The sequence below is a fragment of the Anoplophora glabripennis genome, unplaced genomic scaffold (assembly GCF_000390285.2).
Source record: "Anoplophora glabripennis isolate ALB-LARVAE unplaced genomic scaffold, Agla_2.0 scaffold5, whole genome shotgun sequence".
NCBI classification, from domain to species: Eukaryota; Metazoa; Arthropoda; class Insecta; order Coleoptera; family Cerambycidae; genus Anoplophora; species Anoplophora glabripennis.
Window position 1 is genome coordinate 2,430,715 of NW_019416525.1, and position 21,708 is coordinate 2,452,422.

The 21,708-nt window shown below is 31.5% G+C and overlaps 1 protein-coding gene across 1 annotated transcript; it reads left to right on the forward strand.

Moving 5' to 3' along the window:
- The first annotated feature begins 614 nt into the window (after nucleotides 1-614).
- LOC108906809 (furin-like protease 1) lies at nucleotides 615-18,454 on the forward strand. The gene is made up of 10 exons (XM_018710192.2): nucleotides 615-841; nucleotides 7,082-7,370; nucleotides 11,115-11,309; nucleotides 11,365-11,493; nucleotides 11,554-11,892; nucleotides 11,953-12,488; nucleotides 12,563-12,855; nucleotides 13,911-14,074; nucleotides 14,184-14,265; nucleotides 17,552-18,454. Exons 2-10 carry the CDS (start codon nucleotides 7,212-7,214, stop codon nucleotides 18,022-18,024), a joined length of 2,370 nt encoding a protein of 789 aa, XP_018565708.1. The 5' UTR covers nucleotides 615-841; nucleotides 7,082-7,211; the 3' UTR covers nucleotides 18,025-18,454.
- The last annotated feature ends 3,254 nt before the right edge of the window (nucleotides 18,455-21,708 follow it).

A 21,708-nucleotide genomic window follows, 5' to 3' on the forward strand; every position in this document is an offset into this window, starting at 1 on the left:
ATCTTGATACGACATCCATGGCAAGCTGTCGGTGTGCGACCGACTTTTTAACAAAATCCAAGGCTATTTAAAGTAAGGTAGGATCGTTATTAGGGTGTCTACGAAGCACATAGAGATGTAGGATACAATATTATTCTGCTCTTGGTTAGGCAGATATACTTTTGACCGTAAACGCACGTTGCTTGCTATCAAAGTATAAAATGGTAGAAATCGTAAATGGTGCTTACAATATATTTTCAAGACATTAAAATGACGTCATTATTGTAACTTACGGCAAAAGTGCATGGTAGTTTTATTTAGCTGTAGATTTTATCCATGTCGACGTTTTACAATAATAATTAATTAATATTCTCAATTTTTATTAATTATCAAAATAATAAACGTACGTACGACTATGTACAAATCTAAATACAAAATCGGGATAAACGAGAAACATTCACCATACAAATGAAATTGAGCGGAAGCAAAATGGAAAATGTGCAGTACCAACTCCAGATAAATATGTGTATAGTGTAAAGTAAAAATCCCCATATTTAGCGATTGTAGCGTCAGTGGAGGTAGAGGAAGGAACTAATTAGTCGAATGATCTTCAACATATGAGATTGCCGGCCCTGGTTTTGGTCATTGCGCAGTAACAATACGAGAGTAGAGATAGCGAGCACACTCAGTGCAACTTAGGACTTTCCTGTAAATCCGTATTTTCAGTTTGGGTTGAGATGAGAGGTAGCGAGTGTAGCGTTCTGGTTTGAGTGATGTGGGTTCGCACATGTGATGAATTTGAGGTTTAGTGATTTCAGTTTGTAAACTCGTATACTACCATGACTTATGTGATAATCAGACGGTGAGTGATATAATATGTGTCATTTATGTATTCAGAAGTATTTCCCCAGTTCCAAGTACAAGGATGCTATGAATCTCCAATCACAAATTATGTACTGTTCCAACATCTATCTTGTACATTTTACTTTATTAGTATTATTGCTTTTATTTAAAGGTATTCTGCATTCTGCATACCGTATGTATTTTTTTTTGATTTTGTGTACCTGAACGATGAAATTTCTTGATAGTTACGAAAGTGGTTCTAAATTGAAAAAGAATTCAAAAAACCTTTTTATTAAATAACAGTACTAGTAATATTATTGAATAGTTACATCTAACATATTTGTACTTTATATTTTCTACAATATATTACGTATATTATAAATAATTAAAACTAATTCAATAACCCTAATTTAGGAAGCACAATTAACCCACCTAGCTTATGGGTAGGTGGACTACCTGCTTAAAGTCATGTACCTTTCACATTGTTGTACAAAATTTTTCCTAGATTTTTTTTTATGTACCTAATTAAGTTTGCTGTCATGTCACACATTCATTGTAACATTTCTCATATTTGTGAACGTATTTTAAACTAGATACTATGTCCCACGTGTCATTGTGTACTTGTATAACACTAAATAGTGAAATGAGTTTACTCATGTTGAGTTCCATTAAATTCCTCTAAAATTAGAGTTGAGTATCAACAATTTCAGTGGCCTCAGCTCACCTCAGTATTATTTTTAGTTATATAATTTTATATAAATAATTGATTAACTCGCCGTCATTATCATTTTTTCAGTATGCCACGTTTAATAAATACATGCGAAAAAACTACCTTTATAGATAGGTATAGGTATCTTATTGTTAGTTCTGTTATTATTTTATTTCATATAAGTTGATATTAAAAATGCATATTTATTAGATAATTAATAATTTTAAAATCCAAATAAAAATATAAACCTATTTAATGTGGCTCTATAGTAAATTACTTGTAAAATTCAATTATAGTATGTGTGTTTCTACATAAATTGCTTTTTATGATCATTAAGCTAGTTTTGCTAGATATTGGGCAAAATATAATTTTATAAATAATCTTTTTTTATTTTCGCTATAACTGCGCTTCTGGGTAGAATGTTCAATTGGACTAAAAATAATGAAATTACATACTCTCAAAAGAGCATGGTGTAGTAATATTATTACTTTGCCGTTATTAAAGATAAACTCATCAAATATTATATCACTGTATTCTGTATGAGAGAAAGTTATACTCTTAGGTACTTATCCAAATATTATAAATAAAGAAGATACAAGTAGTGGTACACAAACCACCTTCAAAAGTGTTGAGAAAGGTATAAAACACGTTTTTAAATTAAATAAATTATAATTAATAGTGTGTTTATTTGTATATTTCTACATTTTAGCGCATTTGCGTCTTTGTTAAATTTAGAACAGTTTTAGTTTATCTCTGTTACATTATCTTAAGATATCAGAGTACAATATATATTTATCTATATAATAATCACAATAAACACAGGTTTATTTGGAGTGTATGTAAAAACTTAAAGGTTTTAAATTCATCAGATAAAGATGTTATCATTTAGATAAATTGACCTATTTCGTATAACTAAGTAATTATTTAATTTGCTTCCAGCTGAATGAAATCGAAGTATTTTAAACCAATCCTCATCCTTATATCTTGCCTGTCAACCTAATTTCAGCGGAGTATAACGAAAATATTAACAGGTCCGTAGTCAAAGTAAAATTCAGGAAATGATCATCATATTTTTTGTGTCTACGTTTCTCTACCAAATCAAACACAGTCGATACATTTTTGTAAACGATGCCTTTATCGTAAAAATTTAGTTACATATTGACGAATTTTAATATACTTTTCAGCTCTGTTTACTTGGCGGCACATATTAGCTTCCAGTGCCAAAGATACAAGTCCTATTATTGTTCAAGTAGGTTTGCCATAATAATAAACACAGAACTCATTACATGTAAGTTATTTTATTTTCGTCGCGCATTGACTTAAAAATAGTAAATTTTAGTACTTTCTTCGAAGACATTTTGAAACATACATTCCTTTTACGATTTAGCTTAATTGCCATTAATAAAATGTCTAAAAGCTGTTGTTGATAGGAGGGGTAATAATAATAATAATAAAGTCGTTCCCCATTTGAAAAATATTTGTTCTAGAACAATTATTTTATATTGGTTAGCTTTAAAAACCACAATAAACAGCAAAGGGAGGAGTTTAGGGAAAATGTGAATGCACGCTAGGGAAATATTTTATGACTGAAATTGAAAATTATTCCACGCTGGATAATATATCCGGACAATTTTGTAAGAGATTATGAAAATTTATAGCAAACAAATATAAATCACTACAGTTTATACAGCGCCTTCACATTCAATCCTCCTATTAGATTTAATTATTCATTTAAATACAGGTGTGTTAGTCATTTCAGTGGATTTTTACCTTTAATTATAAAATATAAATAAGTCAGTTAAATTTCATCATTCTGTATCAAACGTCTTCAGAGATACTTTAGAAAAGCTAATTCTTTTTTATTTTCAGCACCCTGTATCTATGTTTTCATAGTCACTGCACATATCTTACATTTTTGTTTAACTGTGGCCTTGGGGAACTATGTATGTACTTACAATGAGAACAATTTTTGCTGTTTTTATTTAACATTGTTTTTGTATATAAACATTGCCACGTATTTCAACTTAAATAACGGTCGTTTAAATAACACAATTACACAATAACATGAAGCCGACAGTATTTACCAATCGTTTGCAGTTCTGCAAATTTTGAGTTAAGTAGATATCTTTTACCAGTTGGCAATGACTTAATCAAGCGCAAAAAAAATAATTAATTCATAGTCACTTCAACCAAACAAACAAATTTAAAACTGGTTGCCTGTTACAAACATCCTGTAACTGTTCCTTTTGTGTGCCCTTGGACTTGATGCAGATATTTGTTTTTATTTTTCATCAAAACGTGTTTCCAAAGAGGTAATGCCAGTGTGAACTTTTATTGTCAATATTTTTTGCGAGCATTTTATGTATGTGACAAAACTATAATTATCAAAAAATTGTTAAAACCAATGCAAACGTTTTCATCAAAAACAGATTCCATCGAGAATTCCATGTATTATTTTATTATTATTTTTTTTTTATAAAACTTCAGAGAATAGTGGATTTCCCCATGTTTTTATTTTGGCTAGAGATTTACAAATAGGAAATAGGGGAATCCTAAGAAAAACTGTATCGTCTTGCTTCATCTGTACAGGCTCTCCTTTTGTATTTTTTTTCCAATTACTTTGTAGAAGGTTCTATTTTTTCAATGGAACAAACTCATAATATTGTGTGCCTATGACTGATTGTCAGCTACCAGCAATAGTCATATGAAAGATTAAAAGGGGAGCTGTGAGTTATTGTTATGAAGTGGATATTGTTAGTATTTCGGGGAATAAAATCTCTGATAAGTTGTATTCAGTACATCCGTAATGATCAATGCCGGAAATGTAAGATGCGCTGTGTATTTGTATAATAAATTAGTTAAAATAATTTGAGGTTACATTAATCTATTTGTGAAATATTTCTGTGTGAAATAACTTAGATTAGAAAATTAATTTTGTATGAAGAAAATGTTTACTCAAGATAGTACTTGTACATTATCTGAGATTAGCCGTCGCCGTGACTCACTTCTCATTGCCGCTCTGTACCATTTAATTGATAAGCTCTAGCAAAACAACATGTGTAATATGGTAATTAAATCTAGAGGAATGAATTTAAATGATTTCTTTCTGACGTAGAAGAATGTTTACTAATTTAATATATAAATTTTATCTCATTATACGAATATAAATTAATTGCGCACATCATGGAAAGGAACTATGCATTACACATATTCATTTACATATATATTTTTTGTAATACCTACTTATATCAGTAATTGGATATGGAAATATTTTTATGTACAGTATTCCTTAGCTATCTGGTGGCGTTAACAGTTTTAAAGTTAGCAATACTTTTGATCGTATATTTTCATATACTTACGCTCATTTATAAATTAAATAATTGAGGACATAGTAAAACGTTGTCTTTGTTTTTTTTTTTAATGCTACTCCTAAGGGTACCTTATCTCTTATAAGCCTGAATCCTCGACTCGAATCAAAGCAGAAATTCCACATCGAGTTTTAATGAAATTATAACGATTACAACTTGCTAACTGGTTAAAATTTATTTCGTAAATGCTGCTGCTTCGCGATTTTTATCAACTCCGAAATGTATAATTTAAGAGCGCGGAATTTAATTATTATTCCCCCGATCCCCGAATTTTATAGTAATTTTAAAATGCCTTTTGATGATTCACATTTAACATAGTACGTCATTGAGGATTCTCATGTATGTATATGTGGAAAAGTGATTAATTTTCAAGATATCAAATATCAAAGAGGAAATGACGAACTAACTAAGATACGATGTGTCCCAACATAAATACTTGGATTACCGTAGATAAACTATCTTGTAATTTAATTACTAATTTTACTCGCGTATAGGAACATTGAAGTGTATATTCACACAACAATTAATTAAGAATTACAGGTTTTATTAATAGAATATATAAAAAATATACAATATTGAATTAACATTAAAAGGAATGACAATTGCAATTACGAATATCAGCCGAAAAAAGATGAATGACCTGATTCAAGTTATTAACCTAGTCAGTGCCGAGTTTAAGAAAGCAAAATCAGCTGAGGAAGGTTCAATAACCTAAGTAAGTTGAGGTAATCTGAGGTACACCTTTTGAAGAATAGGAACAAGTGTAAATTTTTAAATCACTTTTTCTTCACTTCACTTTACACCCAGTAGAGGATTATTATTTTTTTAATTTTGCACCGATATTCTAATATATATGAGGGGAATACAACTTCTTAACAGTGGCGTAGGTATGGGTAGATAATATTTAACATCTTGTTTTAAAACTAACCAATTTTTATTGTATTCATCGACTGATAATAGTGATCACCTATTTTTATTAATAATTTGATATAATAAATTCTAAAGAAAGTGATGAATGGTCAAATAAATTTGCAATTATCAGTAGCTGGATTCTAAACCGTTGAGATAACCTAATGATCGAAAAAAATAATAATAAAATAGTTACAAGTTGCTAGAAGTAGATATTAGTTTACTTATGTATAAACTGGAATCAAAACATGCGTAAACTGATAAATAAAATCGTATATAACAAGAATATAAATAAATAGGCATCTATAAAAAAATATAAGAAACAGGAAACGCTAAGCGCAAAGTGTTATACGAAGTGAAGGTTGTAAAGGATTCTTTTATATCAATTAAGCTTATTTAAACATAATTAGATTGTAGGAGATATTAAGCTATTGTTGGGTATATTAATCTGATGACTCACTTTCTTTCAGTTTCATCTAATCGAAAATATGCTTTATTGTCATCCATGTGCAGATTATTGCAATAGTTCATTATCCTAAATGACCCTAGTTTGACTTTTTAAATAATGATAGTATTGCACTATTGTTAAACCGCATATTTATCTTTATTTACTATTCGCCTTCTGGTTGCAATTTATTTGCTGAGAAATAATTATTCAACACAATTAATTTGCCCTACTAAATTCATGTGTATATATGGTAGAATGCCATTAATTTTACTTATAATATGTAGCTAGTTCTTCCGCAAGAACGGCTTCGGTTGACGGTACGTTTTAACAGTATTTTGCCTTGACTTTTTAACAATTTCAGTTGGTTTGTCTGTCAGATGAATCAGTTCAGAGACACTAATGACTCATTACGATTTTAATTAAAATCTCTACGTAAAACTTAAACCAACTTGTGCAATGCTGCTAGAATAATAAATATGTTAGTCACTTTTTTAACATGTTTCAATGTCAGTTATCCTCTCGTCAAAATTCTAGTATTTATTGTAATATTGTATTTATTTAAATTACCGCTGAATTTACGATATCATTAATAATATTATCGTTTCTATACTTTCTGTTAGGGTCACTGGAGAGTCCAAAGGTATTAGTACTTGAAGGAAATGATGGTTCAATAAGAAAAATCGTAAAAGAGATAAAGCTTTATATATAAATGTTTTTTTTTTTTTCAGGGACCGATTAAATTATCTATAATAATTTTTACATGAATTAATTCAATAGACTTTTAAACCTTTTCAACAACTTACACAGTTTTTTTTTTATTTTCAGAGTGAAACATTTTGTTTTTACTTCAAATACTCATCGGTAACTATAAGTAATTTTGAAATTGATATTCGTATTAGATAAAAGAAGCTCAAACTATTAAGAAGCACGCAAGGAAAACGTCTTCCGACGTTAGATGATGATGAAATTATATTTGTTTTGTGTTTGTATAATTGTTTATGGTGTACATTATACAAAAGCGCATTACACGCAACAATGGGCTGTGCAAATAGAAGGTGGATCTAAAATAGCCGACGAAGTTGCTAGAGACCACGGATTTATTAATCATGGACTGGTGAGTACTTGCTTTTGCAAAAAAAAGGATGGAGATTGTTACTTTCCTTGAAATCGTAATAATTTCCAATGAGTTTAAAGAACACCTGTAATCAATAACCCTGTACTTTAATTTCCATAAAATTTTAATAAGAACTGATATATTTTAAATAAGTAGATAATTTACTGTTTTATTTACTTTTTTAAAATTTGAATGTGTAAGACATTTCTAGATACATATTTTTTATAATATTCAGTGATTTCAGATATATGTATCAGCCTCACCCAAAAACCATCTCGGATACCGTGTTTACACATTATCTCCTAAATTTCATATTTAACAATTTGGAGAACTCCGGAATGTCTGGAAAGTATTCCTCTTGTAATCTGGAGTCAAAAGGAATTTGTTACATAATTCCATAATGAAATTTTACTTGTTTATCCCAACAATTTTGTAATACGCTTAATATGTGATTTTTTTATGGCCGTATTTTTTGCGATTGAGTTCACGTTCATGTTTCTATTTATTAAAATCAAATAAGTATGGTACCTTGTCAAGTATAATAAAATTATTAAAAAAAAAATACAAAACCTGGAACCTAATTTCTCAAACTTCTTTAATATTTCAATGGGTACACGTCCGATCTGCTATTTTCTTTTACGGGGCCATCTTGTTTAAACGAAGCAAGTTTCCCTGGCTCAGATAAGATAAATGATCGGAAAATTTACCTCTGGCCGCCTTACATGGTTTATCTTCCGTGCGACAAAACTTTTAATAAACAAAAATCATCACGAAGCGGCTTAAACTCATTTTATTAAAGACGAAGTAGACGGACACAAATCAAAGGACCTTTTTTATTAAAGAAAGTTGGAACTGTTTTTTTAAAAGAAATTTTATATATTTTAATGAACATAAGCTTTCATAAGCTTGTTTTGAGAAAGTTTAAAGGTAAATATCATCAAGATCTAAGGGAAATTTTCAAGCAATGTGGGGCGAAATGCAAAGAAATTTTTTAAATGACGGCATTCTATTGCAAACCCCCAATATATATCTGGGAAATTTCTTATATGAAAAAGTCCCAGTAATACTGATAAAAAACTGATGTTGACGATGATGCAAATTTCACCTCTTTATTTTTCTTAGTAAAACGAAATTAAGGAAAAAATTGTTTGAATGATGACTAATGGTAGTTTTACTCGATAAAATAACAGAATGAATGTTTTTTGATTGCGCAAAGTATCACATTTTAATTAAAAATGATGGAGTCATTATAAAAATATTTATATTCTGGAAAACATAGTAAACAATAAAAGCATTCAAAGTACTGTTCCATTCAGCACAGCGGCGTCGTGTTTTAAACACTCGTGTTTTATTATTGTAGATGTTTCCAATCATTTAGTTAAGAATGTTAGAAAAAAAGTAGTTTTGTATATATTGTCTTGGTAATGATTTTGAATCATACTTACACATAACTGTGTGTTCGTTTCTAGGTAACTGAGAAACAAAAGATGATTCGTAATATTATTTTGTTAAAATTAGGGCAAGCTTTATTTAAAATATTGAATATGTATTTGGCAGTTAAAGCATCATTATTTTGGCAGACGTCATTGGTCACTTGATTTTAATTTCTATTTCTCCCCTCGATATTGGCAATTTAGCTTACACAGCAGTGACTTCGAATGGGGTTGCCTAGCTATTTACAAATGAAAATTTGTCGCTTGGCTTGAGCAAACATACATATCAATTCGCAAAATGCGCAAGGGTAGTTGGTTTGCGCTTATTTCGTTCTCTACAGAATATTAAAACTTAAAGTAAATTTATATTCCGTAGGAATATCATGGACTAGACCAGTGATTTTGAAATGTAACACTTACGTTACTAAATAATTGGTCTAATTGCTTGTTCAGTTACGTTGCTTCGGTAATAACATTTATATACACATTTAGTGTGTCTTTGCGTCAAATTTATATTTGTAATTAGCACTTATAAATTAATAATGACCCAGCACTAACAACACTTCCAAGCGAATGGAGACGGGTATGTTTGTCTAGGAATAATAACAGTTAATGTGATGCACATAAATTTTTTAAGTGTATCAGAATGGTATCAAGTTATATTACTTTTCATAAAATAATAAAATATGCCGTGTGCTACATTTGATTCACTAGAATATAATACAATTCTGGTGCCAAACACGTAATATAATTTTATAGGTTCCTGTAACCGTTACAAGTAAAATATCCGGCGCACATTTTTCACTGGAATCAAAATGTTTGCCGTACCTAAGTATTAATACTCAAATACTATTTCATTCTGTAATTTAGTATTTATTATAGTAAGTTGGAATTAGTTGCGTGGGAATAAAAGAATCTATCGATTCATGGATGTTTTAGTGGATTCCCAGAAAATTAAATTTTCAGAATACATCACATAATAGAGTAAATTGTGCCAAAATGCATGTTTAATGTGTTATAGATTATGGGGTAATTGCTATGCTTAATCGTTACAATTTATTTTTAAATTAAACATAATTTACTTGTTTCCGATATATTGTACTCGTCATACAACTTGTTTGCATTTGATTACACTAAGCGTGGCAATTATTTTCTTATAGCCATAATCAACATGCGAATATTTTCAAGAATATTTCGAGAAATACTTTTCTATTTACTTTATCTAAATATTCCCAGATTTGAATATGTATATATTTTTCTGAATGTCAGTTATTACTTATCAGCAATTATTAAATATTTAATTTAATGAAATAATTTTATTCGATCGTAAATGGGATCTGGTTTAAATAAATAAATATATATATATATATTTAGTTAGTTCACTGGTACAGAGGTACTACCTATTATTCGTTCAATTGCAGTGCTGATAAATGAGCTGATATAAAATGCGAAGCATGGTCTTCAATCGATTCATAACTTAATTTACAGTTATTTCATTTTCAGTCAGGAACATAAAAGAGTTATTTTTGTTGTTTTGGAGATAAGTCATGGTTTGCATTCCAGTACGTTCCGATCGAAAAGAAATCGTTAACATCCGGTCAAATAAAAAAAATTTGAAAATTATGCACACGCGAAAATTAGACGTCAGTTTTTTTTATCTTACACAAATCTTGTGTATCGGTAAGGTTCCTACCTTTGATTAAATATGTATACGTACACAATGATAGATTTTAATAATTGTGTAGTAAATGAGAAATTTCCGGCCGTATTTATTATTATTGTCAAACCAACGTAATTTAGGTTTGATAAATTTCCTACGGCAATAACAATGTCTTTTAATTTTAAATTTGTTTTATTCGTTCGACTGTGTCCGGTTGTTCATCAGTTCGTGACTGCTTAAAAGCAAGAAATGTTCTTAGTGGAACAAGTTTTATATTAACTTTCGATTGGTTTGTGAGGCAGACTGATAATTCGAATCAAACGATTTTACTGTACGTTCGGTTAAAAAAATAATAATAAAAAAATAGAATATGTCGTATCATCTTCACCTTAATTAGAGTCTAATTATTATTAGATCGCGATTCTGTTCGCATTCACACTGTCACACATTTTGACACGAAACATGAGAAATGGGAAAAGGGAAAGACAACACGAACGGCCTGCTTATAGTGCCATCTATCGAATTTTAACCATACTTGAGAAACTTGCTACATAGCCGTAGTCATATTTTTTTATGGGGGGGGGGTTTTGTAAATCATAAATATAAGTAAGCAGTTTGTTATTCATTCGTGAATATTATTTTCTGTTACAGATATTTGAAGATCATTACCATTTTTCACATAGCGGTGTAGCTAAACGATCTTTAAAACCTAATTCGGAAAAGAAGGCGAGGCTTGCTGTTGATGCGAGAGTTAAATGGGCTCAGCAACAGAAAGCTAAAAGGAGAGTTAAAAGAGATTTAAAGTTGCAAGATTCCGATCCTCAATGGCCATCGATGTGGTATTTGGTGAGTCTCATGTGTTTGTTTATACCACCATTATTAAATTTTCCACTATTTATAGAATAGAGGTAATGGCCTGGATATGAATGTTATACCAGCATGGATGGAGGGTATCACAGGCAAAGGAGCAGTAGTTACAATATTAGATGACGGTCTGGAAAAGGATCACCCTGATTTATTACAAAACTATGTAAGGATTTTTTTTTTTATTAATGTGTAAATATATTTTTATGTATTTTATCCTTTTAAGGATCCCATGGCATCCTATGATGTTAATGGCCAAGACTCGGATCCCAGTCCCCGATATGACATGATCGACTCAAACAGGCACGGCACTAGATGTGCGGGGGAAGTTGCTGCGACGAGTAACAATTCCGTATGCGCGCTCGGTGTGGCCCATGGAGCTCAAGTAGGAGGAGTTAGAATGTTAGACGGGGATGTTACGGATGCCGTGGAAGCGAGATCGCTAAGTCTAAATCCGCATCACATAGACATATATAGCGCATCGTGGGGTCCTGACGATGATGGTAAAACAGTAGATGGACCCGGAGAATTGGCAACAAGGGCTTTTATAGAGGGAGTCAGTAAGGTAGAATCTTTTTAATTAAACTTAATTAATAGTTATTGATAAATATATCTATTATTGTAGGGGCGTAACGGAAAGGGATCGATATTTGTCTGGGCTTCAGGAAACGGTGGTAGAGATCACGATAATTGCAACTGTGACGGCTATACGAATTCCATTTATAGCTTGTCGATATCAAGCGCTACGGAACATGGACATGTGCCGTGGTATAGTGAAGCGTGTAGCTCTACATTGGCTTCGACTTATAGCAGCGGGTCTGTAGGCGAAAGACAAGTTGTTACGACTGACTTAAGGCATTCTTGTACAAGCAGCCACACAGGTACAAGTGCATCAGCACCTCTCGCAGCCGGAATATGTGCTTTAGCTTTAGAAGCAAACCCCAATTTAACTTGGAGGGATATGCAACATATAGTTGTACGTACTGCTAGGCCGCAGAATTTAATTGCCGCAGATTGGCAGACTAACGGAGTAGGTAGAAACGTTTCACATAGCTTCGGATATGGTCTAATGGATGCCTATGCTATGGTCCAACTCGCTAAAAATTGGGTGACTGTTCCCGAACAGCGTAAATGTGAAATAACCGCCCCTCATGTTCTCAAGTAAGTTCACTTTGATATAAATTATACCGGCTGGACTTTGTTTAAAATAAACATAACGCTCGTTTTCTCCACAGGCCAATCCCCGCAAAAAGTGTAGTAGTTTTACAGTTGCAAGTTAGTGAGTGTGAAGGAGTTGAGGTTTTAGAACACGTTCAGGCTAAATTAACGATATTTTCACAAAGGCGAGGTGATTTAAATATCCAGTTAACATCACCGATGGGCACAAGAGTTACGCTATTAGCTCATAGAGCGCATGATAATTCAAGATCGGGCTTTAATTTCTGGCCCTTTATGTCTGTCCATTCTTGGGGCGAGTCACCGTTCGGGACTTGGCAGTTGGAGATACATAACGATGGTCGACTTTTGGGTGAGTACGGACTTGGTGTAAATTTTTTCTTATTACTAACAAAACAGCTATTACTAACACTGCTGCTTTTTAGGGAGAGCTACGTTACAAAATTGGGCACTGGTTCTCTATGGAACCAAGCATTTCCTCCCCAGTTTGCCTAACAATAGTGATACTAATAAATTTAATAAAACTAGATATAACATTACGAAAAAGAAGAGTAACAAAAAAACTAAAAATAAAAATATACAGAAAATGTTTGTACCAACTAAAATTCCTAAATCACAGAATAAATCAAAAACAAAGTTTGCGTCAAAAGATAATTCTAACGGTACAAATGTCGTAAAAAATAAAAAAATTACACATCCTACCACGGATGTATCACCATACTTTTATGCCGTGTCTAACTCAAACCCTAATTCCAAACTAAAGTTAGATCAAGATAGTGTTAAGCAGTACTTAAAATTTGTGAAAAATATTACAATAACCTACCCGGTAATGATTCCTTCTAGGGATGCCACCAAAAACTATAATTTTATTAAAAAATCGCAGAAATTAAAAGAAAAAAGCCGCGATATTAACTCTAATAGAAATGTGAAACTTGTTCCAAAGTCTACTGAACCGCCTACTCCCGCAAAAACTACAACTTTACAAAAAGGACAACTTGGTAACTGAATGCATGCCTGGTTTTGAATTTTTGTTTGCCTTTATTATTTTTTTTTTCAGTAGTTTTTTTACTAATAACAATAATATAGTTGTTATTTTAATCGTTATGTCTAATTTGTGAAACAAATTTTTCTTATATTTTTTGTTGGCTTGGCTTTATAAGTAGTTATATGCATAAAATATTATCAATCATTCAATGAATTAAGTATTTTACTCTACCAAGTATGTACATAGTAAGAAAAAAATAATATTTCTTTTTATCATTCAATAATTTATCAATAAAATCCTATTGGTCATGTAAAATATTTACTTGGTATTTTAATTGCATTTCTCAAAAAAAAAATTTTGTAAAATGATCCTTCTCTTCCTGAAGCGTGTGCAAAGTGTGTAATATTTTTGTTATTTTGTAGGTGAAGTTAAGGCTTGGCAATTGACTTTATATGGTACTTCTACTCCGCCTGTTTATGACCTCCGACAGAGTGGAAAGACGACTACACTTTCAGAAATATACAACGAAGAAATTTCTCACAATTCCATTGATGATACTTCATCAAACTGGAAAGGAGGGGCGGAGGTAAGTAATTTTAATAGTTTTAAAATAGTATATTAGTAAATCAGTTGCGGTAGACGCCCAGAGTATCTAAGATAGTAAAGTGATATTAATTGTCTTCGCAATATTTCAGAACCGAAAGGACACTCTAGAAGTGGAAGAAAAAGAAAAAAGTACATCAGGTTGTGCGAAAAAAAAAGGCAATTTATGTTTAGGTTTGTTATGTTTTATATCAATATTGTACTTTCATTTTTTCAGCATTCACGATGTTTTGTCTATGTTACTAATACCCATTTATGGTTCATTTTTATTTATTATAACTTGTGCTTCAAATCAAGATATCGTAACTAATTTTACAAAATTACACACAGAAATCAGAAAAATATTGGAAGCAAATTATAATTACAAAGTAGTAATACTAAACCAACAAAATTCTGACAACAATTTTCACAGTTATACAAAATACATACAGAATATTCCATATAAAAAGAGAATCTTTGTAATAGTACAATTAATAAATTTATCAGTTTCTTTAAGAACAAATCTATGTATAATATACAAATGGCTGTACAGATTTCAATATATGCTTCTTGAAGTAGTTAGATTTTTTTATATATTTATTTTTTTAAATTCCCAATTTATACAAGTATGTACTGTCTAATTTAAAGTTGAATTTAAGTATTTGTTGTTTAGGTTTCTATAGTCAATTTTTTTATTACGACAAATGTACAGTACTGGGAAATTTGACTGAAGCAGCCTCGTTTTGCAATTTAACAATTTTTAGCCCCAGTACGGAAACATAAAAATAACTAACCTTTTTGGTCTTCCTCTTAATAATAACGATTTTTTTTATTGATGATCCTGGCTGGGAATGGTTGCTTTTTAGAACCATTCAGTTAAATGTGATTATTTTATGAAACTGTTAAAGAAGAAAATGAATGATAGGATGTTGAGATTTTAACTGATCGTTTATGGTTTTTCCCCCTCCTTAAACATTTTCCGCGTCTTCCCATCGACTCTCCTGATTGTTAATAGTTGCCATGATATATATTTCACGTCATGCTGTTTTCAGCTATGACACTCGATTAGTGTTAGGGTGTGATTAATTCATCTTGAATATTGACAAAAATAAATTTGAAAACGAGGCTGTTTACTTAACTGTCAAAATTTTATTTTCGTTACTGTACCTGATAATAGTTACTTAAAATGCTGCTTTTGTTAAATATTCAGAACTTTATTTTTATTGATATTGTCTTAATTGTTTTTATGGATAGTATTAAATGACAGAAGTATAATAAAATACTTCACTGCCATCTACTTAAAATCATATTTTATAAAACTATATTATTAGCACATTAGTGGTTATTCCAAAAGAAAAAATTAAAAAGAAAACTGCAATAATTAAAATGCTCACGCTAGGTCAATATTAATAACTAGTAACTCCAAATATTATGCGGGTATGTTTCATTTTATTTTAAATAGCAATAAAACTAAGTTTATCAAATAGTTTGAGTAATAAAATGTGCCTTTTGTTGAAACTAGGGAAATATTAACGTATTATTATACTTTTCTTAGTATTTACGCCAGAAAAAAATTTCCTTGATATGAAAACGCTTCTGTAGGGAGTTTCTGTTATTAAGTTTGATTGGCTATTTGCTGATTTGGGTATAAATTATTATATATACATATATATATACATATAGATATATCCGATTTTTTTTACATTGAAGAATTGATAGCGATTTTTATAATATTAAAATAATTGTGCCAAATTATTAAAGATGTCAAATTACAGTTTTACCAGACGAAAAAAGAAAAATCTTGGTAGGACAGTAATTTTTAGAGTTACAATATAAGTGCAATTACCCAATGTACCAATACTCTTAGACAAAAAAATGCCACCTTTTGTACTGTGTTTAGATCCTATTAATTTTAGTAATGCATCTTTACTGTGATTGTTTTTTTGTACATAACTTAAAAGACTTATTTTATGTTATTGATTATTGAAAAGTGGTTCCTGAGAATATGTTAACCATTAATTTTAAGAAATATTCAAACTGGGAGATGACACGTAATTTTAAGTAGATTTATTAATACGCCTTAGCTAGTACATTCAGGTTTACGCATTTTACATAAAAAAGGACTACTTTTCATGTGATGTTTATCAATAAAATAAACCAGCTACAATTTTTCTTTTTAATAGGTATATTAAATTTGCATAGTTAATTATTTCAAGGTTTTCTCGATTGATATAGGCAATTATTATTTTCCGTTAAAGGATAAGAAATAAAAAAAGTATAAAGCAAACTTTTCGTTAAAATTGCATGTAAAATGTCCCTTGGTTGCAGAAAAAATATTATGGTATAATTTTTATTTAAAATGCATATTCCTAATGTATTAGTAACGGCTCAAACGTGTGAATGTGAATGTGTTTGGATAAGTGTGTATGTAATAAGTGTTTGTGTATTTATTGCTCATATATTTATTTAAATCTCATATGTTTTTTAATAAATCTCCAATCCGATGGCCTAGTATTTAGCAAGTCTATTGACAATTATAAATTTTTGTAAATCACCTTTTAATTTAACACCTTTCAGTGGATTTGCTAATTAACTACAATATGTTGTTATTATATATATATGTACAACTGTTTGTAATCTATACAAAATAAATTGTGGCAAAACAAGACATCTTAAATTTTTTGTACCCGCAATTGCACTTAGCTTGTTATAATGATTACGTAGTATAGTAGCAGATAAAGAATCTACGCAGCTAACAGATTTGCGTTGGAGAGAAGCACCCAAACGTAACGACTAACCAACTCTAGGTAAGTTACAAGAACGGAAGATACTTTTATCTATGCACGTCTTTAGATTTTTTGGTTGTGCTAAAATTGTTGTCAGATTTGTGGTTCTTTTATGCTCATTTTATTTAATTTCCATTAGTCGTTACTTTTAAGTGAATTTTTTATTTTGCCCGTGGGTGTTATAAATTTACAATGTATATGTAACGCCTAAAATTTCTAGTTATTTTCTAAATAAATGGAAAGTAGTGTTGGAATTTAACAAAGCTGCTTGGCAAAATACAAAATTCAACATGTACATTGGCTGCATTTTAAGCTTGTAATATATTAATATGCTTTTCATCCAAAGATGGTTTTACAGTGAAATAACCAAAATCAAACATTTTTTATTTGACCCCTGGAATGAAACTTATTAAATAAAATAATTTAGCAAAACAAATTGAAATTTTTATGGTAACAGAATTTTCGGTTAAAATTATCACATGAATAGTAGAGGTAAATCAAAATTAAATAGAAATTTACCGTTTTGAGATATTAGAGAATCACGCCAATTTCTGATCTAGGTTGCCTCATTTAAGTGGTTTTAATTTATGAAAATGCCATACCGTCTTTTAAATGTTTCGGTGTTATTAGTATTCTTTTCTATACGATAGCCTCGTATAATAAATTTAAATATATTAATAATTTACTGATTTCAGAATGCCTTCCAAATTATTACCTGCACCAAGGAAGCTGTCTACAGGAATGCCATGAAAAATATTACAACAGCATTTTAGATTATTCCGAAAATGAAGAAGAACTAGATTTAGCAAGAAACCAGACCTGTTTGCCATGCCATTATACGTGCAAAAATTGTAGAGGATCAATGGACTATCATTGCACGGAGTGTTACACGGATGCTAAAATTGTACACGCTTCGTCTAGTGAATCGTACTGTTATCCTATACATATAATGACTGAAGTTTTATCTGAGAAATGGTATTACAGGATGTTCACTATGACGTATATTTTAGTTATTGTTGTTACAATTCCTTCTGTGATTTATCTTTGTATTAAACGTAGGCAAATATTCCAAAGTGATAAACAGGAATATGCACATTTCGATATTGTCGAGAATATACGTGAAATGGAAAAAGATATTAAGTCAACTGTTTATACCGACAGTGAATAATTTGATATTAAGATATATTCATGTGTCTGGCACATAGCCCTTTGAAAAAATGAGGGCCCATTGCTGGAAGATTTCACGTTTACAATTGTTTCAGTGTTTATATAGTGGACAATCGTGTTGTAACTCGTAAAACTATAATTATTTTTAAATTTTACTTGTAAATAACTCGCGTAATCATTTTCTTTTACCACATTTCCGCACTCAAATATTGTTGACATGTTGCCATATGTTCTATTAAAAAAAGGTATATTCATAGTTTTATTGTAACATAACTGTTATTAGATGCATATTCATTCATTCCACGTATGATATTGGAGAACATAAACAATGAATAGCTAAAATAATCAGGATATTTTGATAAAACTGTTGTCTTAAAAATTCATATAATACAGTTCTTTTTATTAAAATATTCAAATTTAGCAAAATTGTACAAATGATATTTTTAATAAATCGATATTACATATCAATATTGTAAATAATAAAAATAAAACTATTTTTAACTATATGTAATATTATCCAGTTGCTCTTAAGCACTTCAAAAACCACAATAAAAATTTTCCTCCCCTTGTAGGTTAATAATCTAAATAGCCTCTGGTACATAGAAACGCTGATGGTCGGTGAAGATCGGAAACGGTCAGGAGCCAAGTAGCTCAATGCTTAACGGAACGGCACCCAAGTCCGATGCGCATGGGTTTGTGCCGGTTCCTGGAACCGACCTGGTTCCACAGATGAGGCATTTATTTATGTATTCTCCTATCTGGTTTGCCTTTCTTTTCCAATATTATTAAATGTTTCGTCCCTATCTTGTTGTGCGTCTCCAGGTGGGTATGGTGGTTGTGTTCTGTGAGCCATTACCAGAAATTCTGCATTTCCATAGCAGATATAGTCCTGACGGAACCGCTTCTAGGTAGCATTGCGTGGTTCACTTACTCGGGCCTCAACCAGTGATCACTACCGCTGATTGTCCTAAGACATCCGGGGACCGTTCCTGGGGTCTAACTACTTGCTAACGGAAGCTCATCGTGTGTGCAGACTGATGTGTCCTTATGCGGGAGGAAGCCGTGTCTTTCCGGTGACACGCTCTGTTGGAATGGCGGTTCAGGATATCTAGAAGTTGTTCCGCGGTTACCGGCCAGTGCTCTGTTTATCTTCGAATAAAAACGTGGATGTCTGACAGGATGTTGGAGTCACTGCTAACATTACCATACTCCATTGATCTGATTGTGGGTTTGTATATTTGCGAAACCAATTCAAGGTTCCCAAGGAATTTTGGAGTTGGTGGTACGTCCTGGACTCCGGGAATCTTCCGATACCGTGCACGTGTTTTTCTTGGGGAACTATGTTTTCTTCGTGAATACGATGCCCTAATAAGTTTAAATCGGTACTGGTCAGCGTGCACTTCTCCAGCGATGCTCTGAGATGGTGTGGCCACGGCCTCCTGAGAACTGACGTGTACAAAGATTTAGTACGAACTGTTGGAAAATGAGACGTATAAAAAATCTTTTAATAAATTATCCACGAAAAACTGAAAATTTTGGCTTTCCTTTTGTCGAATTTAACCTATATAAGTTCATGAAATTGACAGATTATTAATAGTCTTAAAACAAAAAAAAAAAAATCGCAACAGATCGTCACAAGTAGAGATCAGAAATCTTAGAGGTTGGCCGAGGGCCGGGTTCTCTTATAAATAATTTTATTTAAACAAAAAGTGACACATCGTTGCCTTCTTATAACAGCACTTTTTACCTTATAAGGATACAGAGGTAATGGATCAAAATTCACGGGTAAATTCCCGAAACAAAAATACAGGGTGTCCCGAAATTCATATCTCGGAACCCTATTATATGAGAATCACTAAATTTGGTACACAGGGGTTTTATGACATGTGGAATCTGATGGTGCTACGATTTTTGGCGGGGAACCCCCTTATGACAATTTTTCGTGGGCCCCCCTTGTCTTTGGAGCCAAAAAAATTTGGTCGTATATTTAAATTTCTTAAAAATTATCAGTCCACTAGAAAGCCATTAAATTTAGAAACTTTTTCTCTTCTATACTTTTTTCGTAACATGCAATGTTTTCGAGAAAAATGTCAAAATGTGTTCAAATGCATAACGTGATTCGCCATTTTCCTCAAAAACATTGCGTTTTACGAAACTAATATCAAGAGACAAAAAAGTTTCTAAATTCAATGGCTTTCTAGCTAATAATTAAAAAAAAATCAGATTTGCGATCAAATTTCCCTGGATCCAAAGACAAGGGGGGCCACAAAAAAGTGTCTTAAGGGGATTTCTCGCTAAAAAACGTAACACTGAGATTCCACATGTCATAAAACCCCTGTGTACCAAATTTAGTGATTCTCGTACAACATGGTTTTGAGATATAAAAGACTACCTAGGGGCAGATTTCAGGGGGCTATAACTCCGAAATAGGGGGCCAGTTGGCAAAATGAAAAAATACGCGTCCCCTAAATTTGTCTTAAGAATGTATGACCAAAGTTTGTTGCATGAATTTCGGGACACCCTGTATTGCGATTTAGCCGAACTCACCTTAGTCCTAAAGTTGATAGTAAAAGAGATACAGGGTGTTAAATGTAAAATATTTTACTTTATTTCTTAATAAATGCAAATGTCCCTACAAATTTTGGAGTTCATTGGAAGGAGTTGAAGCTGTTCACATTTTGGTTTTAGCTCATAGAGGACGCTAGCTGCAGTATAATGAATGTGTTAAAATCGACAACTTTTTTATATGTACTTTGTATTTCATCTTTGGTATCAAATTCGTATTTTCCAACTTTTTTTTGCACAAAAAAGGTATACTTTATGAAAGTAGTTGTCTCGCAAAATCATATAGAAATGTCAAAAACAAGGGTTTATTTAGAATTAAAAAATGTAATGAACAATAAAATAGTAAACATTAGTAAAAAAATGTCTATTTAACAATAATTGCTCAAGATGACCACCTCTAACTTCAATACATTTATCAACGCGTTTAATGAAACATGTTTGCCTTTGATCTGAAACTTCGAATCGATCAATTTATTCGATACGTATATCTAGCGGCCTAATGCCTACTCTGTAGGCCTAGCGTGCCGGTGAACAATCCCGGTTTTTCTGCTGAGAGACGTAGGCCGTGCATTTCATTGTCGCTTGCGCGTGTGAGTGAGTTTAACGCTTTGCTTTGTTTTTTTGTGACAGTCATTAGTATTGTGTATTGTGAGCATAGAGCGGCACACGGCTTGACCACCGATTTAGGTTATGTGTGATAATAACTACAACTCGTATTGCCGCTTACCAATATAATATATACAGGGTGTCCCGCATAAGAACCGACACAGGGCAGGTACATGTAGGGGTGTCCAAAATATTGTAATTTAACCAAACCTACCTGTATACAAAAAATTATTATCTCTGTAACACTTTACCGTAGAAGAACCTTTGGTACATGATTTAGGTTTATTACTGGTCTTATTTGACTATGATTTAAAGTTAATTGACACACTATAAGGTGTTCAACAAATTGCCTCTGATTGTTGTTGAAAATGGCTGGAAAATTTACATTTAGCGAACAAGTTGATATGCTACTTGTGCTGGGTTTCTGTGAAGGAAACTTAGAAGTGTGGAAGAATTGTTGAAATAAATTTGGCAGACATTTTGTCGGGCAATTTGTTTCTTCAGCAGCTATGTC